This window comes from Maylandia zebra, linkage group LG18, assembly GCF_041146795.1.
Source record: "Maylandia zebra isolate NMK-2024a linkage group LG18, Mzebra_GT3a, whole genome shotgun sequence".
Lineage (NCBI taxonomy): Eukaryota > Metazoa > Chordata > Actinopteri > Cichliformes > Cichlidae > Maylandia > Maylandia zebra.
Window position 1 is genome coordinate 25,244,187 of NC_135184.1, and position 4,075 is coordinate 25,248,261.

The 4,075-nt window shown below is 43.4% G+C and overlaps 1 protein-coding gene across 1 annotated transcript; it reads right to left on the reverse strand.

The window, feature by feature from the left end:
• Positions 1-247: 247 nt before the first annotated feature.
• On the reverse strand, positions 248-2,604 carry LOC106676021 (alpha-2-HS-glycoprotein-like). The gene is made up of 7 exons (XM_014411788.4): positions 2,324-2,604; positions 1,856-1,963; positions 1,684-1,765; positions 1,413-1,567; positions 1,224-1,319; positions 1,021-1,092; positions 248-896 (listed from the first exon to the last, which is right to left on the reverse strand). The coding sequence occupies exons 1-7, from the start codon at positions 2,519-2,521 to the stop codon at positions 462-464; spliced, it is 1,146 nt and encodes a 381-aa protein (XP_014267274.1). The 5' UTR covers positions 2,522-2,604; the 3' UTR covers positions 248-461.
• Between the last annotated feature and the right edge of the window lie 1,471 nt (positions 2,605-4,075).

Sequence of the window (4,075 nt, forward strand, 5' to 3'; positions counted from 1 at the left end):
GTGAACTCTTTCATACTTGGATGTATGAGTATCCTGGTGTTTTCACTCATTTCTGAAATGTTGAGTTGTGGTGAGCATGGATGTGCAGAGGAAAAGCTGCTGTTGTTCATGGCTGTATCAGAAATGTCAGCCGGTTCACAGGAGGGTCGTTGGCATGAGTCAACACAACAGGCAAACAGCACTGTGGACTTTTGAAATCGTTCTAGAGGACTTTGCAGAATGACGGCAAGAACTACAGTACAAATGATCAGTGTGTCCTCATTAACCCTGTAAATTCACTTGAGATTTATTCAACATCTTTACAGACAATTTGACAGAGAAGCTTGTCTGATTTGACAGTTTAAAACAATGAATTATTTCTCATTGGTTGGTGTTTTGTTACATCTACTGGAAATGGCTAATGTATCAAAGGTGCTCTGCTACAAATGAAAGCAAGTATAGAGTCTGTGAGACTTGGACACTTAGAAGAATCTGACTCTTCCTGGGCAGACTGGCACGAGAGTAACTGGTCCTGTTTGAACAGCAGGAGCATCAACCACGGCAGCAGCTGCAGCAGATACATCTCTCTTCCAGAAGAAAAGAGGAGGCTCCTTACTCGTCAAAGATTCTCCAGCTGAGTCAGAATCTGCAGCAAGGGCAGGATCTGCAGCGAGAGCAGGGTCTGCAGCTGGAGCTGGATCTGCAGCTGGAGCAGCAGCAGCAGGGACGACAGGTACAACTTCAGCTGATTCTGCTGACTCTGCAGATAACAGGACGTTTTGATGGGGGTTGTGGAGAGCCGTCAGTTTGTGGTGGCTGTGGCCGTGTTTGTGTGACAGGCCGTGTGTGTGCACATGAACCACTGGTGGTAGGACGGGGTCTGCAGCTGCAGTGCTGTTGGCATCTACAATGGGAATCTAAAAAAATGACATCAGTGAGAGAAAAAACAGTTCTTAATGTTTTCTGTGTGAACGTTAGATGGTGAATGTTGTTTTGTCTTCATGAAGCAGAACATATTAGAAGTCAGATGCAGTATTTTACCAGAGTGGAGAACATCTTGCAGTCCACACTGTGCTGGGCGATTGTACCTTTGGCTGTACAAATCCCACGAGCCTGGAGAGAGAGGCACAGCTCTCAGTTTTGTTCATTTTCAACATCTGGTGACCTGATTGAACATTTCTCCATCTCAGATCAGATCAACAGGCCTGAAAACAAACTGAGTGCTTTTACTACTGTGTACTCACAGCCATGGCATCGTTGAGAGGCACGCAGGGATCCTCGGTGCAGTTTCCCTCAACAACCACATATTCTGTTATGAAGATGGGCCCACCAGACACAACCTGAGAGTATTAAACAGCACTGATGAACTGACAGCTGCAGGTTAAAGCATGCAGCTGTGTTACATCTGGTAAAAAGTATCCTGACTGTCTGACCTGTGATGACAACCTTCCAACCTCGAGAAGAACATGTGTCGTGTTCACAGTCATGTTGTTGAAGGTTGTCAGAGAGGCATGGACAAAGTCCAGCGCATCGGTGTTATTGAGGGGAAGGAGGCTGGGACAGCCCAAACACAAATCCTCTGTGGATACTACAAGTCGAGCAGGAAAGTCACATACAGGTTATTGACACATGCAGTATGTATGGACACTGCTGTGGTTTGTTCTTTGTAATCATTTGGATGAGAGCAGCATCTGTGATCTTTACCCTCTGATTTGCACTTGAATGCAATGACCTTCAGAACACCGCCAACCTTCTTCAGCACCACATCACAGTCTCCTTCTACCGCCTGGAAGAGAACGAAGAATCAAAGTAGGTTGATCAGAACTAATATCGACTGAATTACAGGAGTCGAAGCCTGAGAGCTTCTGCGTCTCACCGTCTGTACTTTGGGCCTGACTGTGCAGTTGGCAAGAGGCAGCGGGTCCAACACGTGACAGTCTGTCTCCAGCAGGTCAACTTCCATGTCGTATTCATCTCCGTCTGGCTAAAAAAGCAAAAATATATACAAATCACTGCACAATTGTTACATTACTTTTAAAAAATGTAGTGCATAAGATGGTAATTGACTAAATTCTGCTGTATATATTATTCCAGATGCAGGTGAACATATAAGAGCTCCTATTAGCAAAAATAGAGCACATAGCTGCTTTTGATTTAGTCTGAAAATGTCCTAAAAAGTTAGAAAGAGAGGGGCACCATAAACAAAACTGTCTATAACATGATGCAGTATGGACTGCTACACTTAGTGTTTATCCTTCTTCTCTGCCCAGTGAACTTTATTCTTTTCTACTGTGTTCACACATTTCTGTATGTAACTAAACAGCACCTCCACCTGCTGACTTACCTTCGCGTAGACCTTGATGTCGTCGATCTGGTTCAGTACATACTTGTAGCCATGATGGTGCTGGGCGTTGAGGTAATCCTGCGCCACCAGAGCAGCCTCCTCCGCCTCGGGGGAGTCGCACAGAGGCCTTCGCACGATGGGTTGAGCCCATGTCCCCACCAGCAGTCCCAGCACCACAGTGAAGCTCAGGAGATTCATTTCTGTGTGAAATGCAACAAAAATAAGGTATCACAGACGAGCAGACGCTGGTAAAGATGAGAGGCAGAGCTGGTGCAGGTCGCTGCTTATATATCCTGTACTTTAAACATGAAAACAGAGCCAAGTTAAACACCATGTTCATCCCTCCTGACTCTTGCGTCACATGGTGCTGCTCTTTTTTTTTTTTTTTTTTTTTTTTTTTTAAAGGATAACTGCCAAAGAAAATGGAAACTCACAAAGTCTAGCGCGGGACGAGCAGCCTTTAGTTCAAATCAGTTTTAGTGTCACACTCCTGCAACATATACTGACACCTGTCTCTATGTCTGCCGTGAATATATATCAAATATTACATGTGAGAAGATCTTTGGGTTCACTCGTATTGTGTAACCAGCTGTCTCCCTCAACAGAGGTCACGCTGGTCATCTACAGAGCTGGGCCCCACTGTCAGCAGGGATCTGCGGACTTGCTCAATGATACTAAAAAAAAGAAAAAAACAGGATGTTTGCCAGGTTTTGGGGGGACAGCGACCATCTGCTTATTACACCAGTGTCACTCAAGGTCAGCAGCAGGCCGCAAACAGAGATACTGATGAGAAGATTTCAAATGTTTTCTCAAATGAGCAATAAAGTGCAGACTGAGGACCGCCGCAGAGTCTTTCCATTCCCTCTAGAATACTTCACAAAGCTTTGAGGTTTAATAACTTTAGTAAAAACACACGGTCACTTCCATTCAGCATTAAATCACAGATATGTTACAGTACCATGCAAACGTCTCGAGCCACGGCCATTTCTTTAGATTTAGCTTTGAATGAGCCCTTTAAACTGTATCTTTAGGCTACATTGTTAGTAGCAGCCTGCCACAAGAACAACCTCCCAAGTTTGTTTGGCTTCTCCTGAAAATAGTTTAGATTTTTCCCAACTGCTTTTAAAATTGAAATCTTGTGGCAGAGACTTCATTTTTAAAAGACTTCCTGCAGCCTCTGCTACGTGCAGAGACTGCAGGGAAGTCCATAATGTTTTTGTTTGGCTTATCATTTTCATGTTTAGTTTTGTGGATTCTGGAATTGTTTAATAGTCAATGACTGCAGAAGGTTGGAAGGCAAACAAGACATTTTTTATTCTGATGTTTCTGTAGCTTTGTATTTATTAATGAGACATGATTTCTTTGACTGGTGTTTTAATGATATTGCAAGATCAGCTTTAAAGACAAAACAGAAATGGATGATGGATGAAAAAGCATAAGGGGTAAGAGTGTTGAGAGTAATGGAAACTAGAAAGAAGAACTTATTGTGGTCTTATTTTGCAAAGTAAAGGGATGTATAAGTTGAAGTTGAAGATACGGTATATTTACCCGGGTTATCAAGATTTGTTGTAACACTTGTTTCTATAAAATTTCTATAAAATAAAATCCCTGAACGCACAGAGAGGGCCTGCAGGGGGCAGTGACACACTTTAATGTAACTAAACGGACGTCTAAAGAAGAAGATCGTGTTTTGATTGGTCAGGATGAGAGGGGCACGTGACTACATGTGACTGTTAACGGTCAACGGATTGG

What these genes read in the sequence shown, in the direction of transcription:
- LOC106676021 (XM_014411788.4), bottom strand. Translation starts at nt 2,521, where the DNA reads ATGAATCTCCTGAGCTTCACTGTGGTGCTGGGACTGCTGGTGGGGACA. An exon ending in ACATCAAGGTCTACGCGAAG is followed by an intron (nt 1,964 to 2,323) that starts GTAAGTCAGCAG and finishes TTGCTTTTTTAG; the next exon opens with CCAGACGGAGATGAATACGA. An exon ending in GCAAGATGTTCTCCACTCTG is followed by an intron (nt 897 to 1,020) that starts GTAAAATACTGC and finishes TCATTTTTTTAG; the next exon opens with ATTCCCATTGTAGATGCCAA.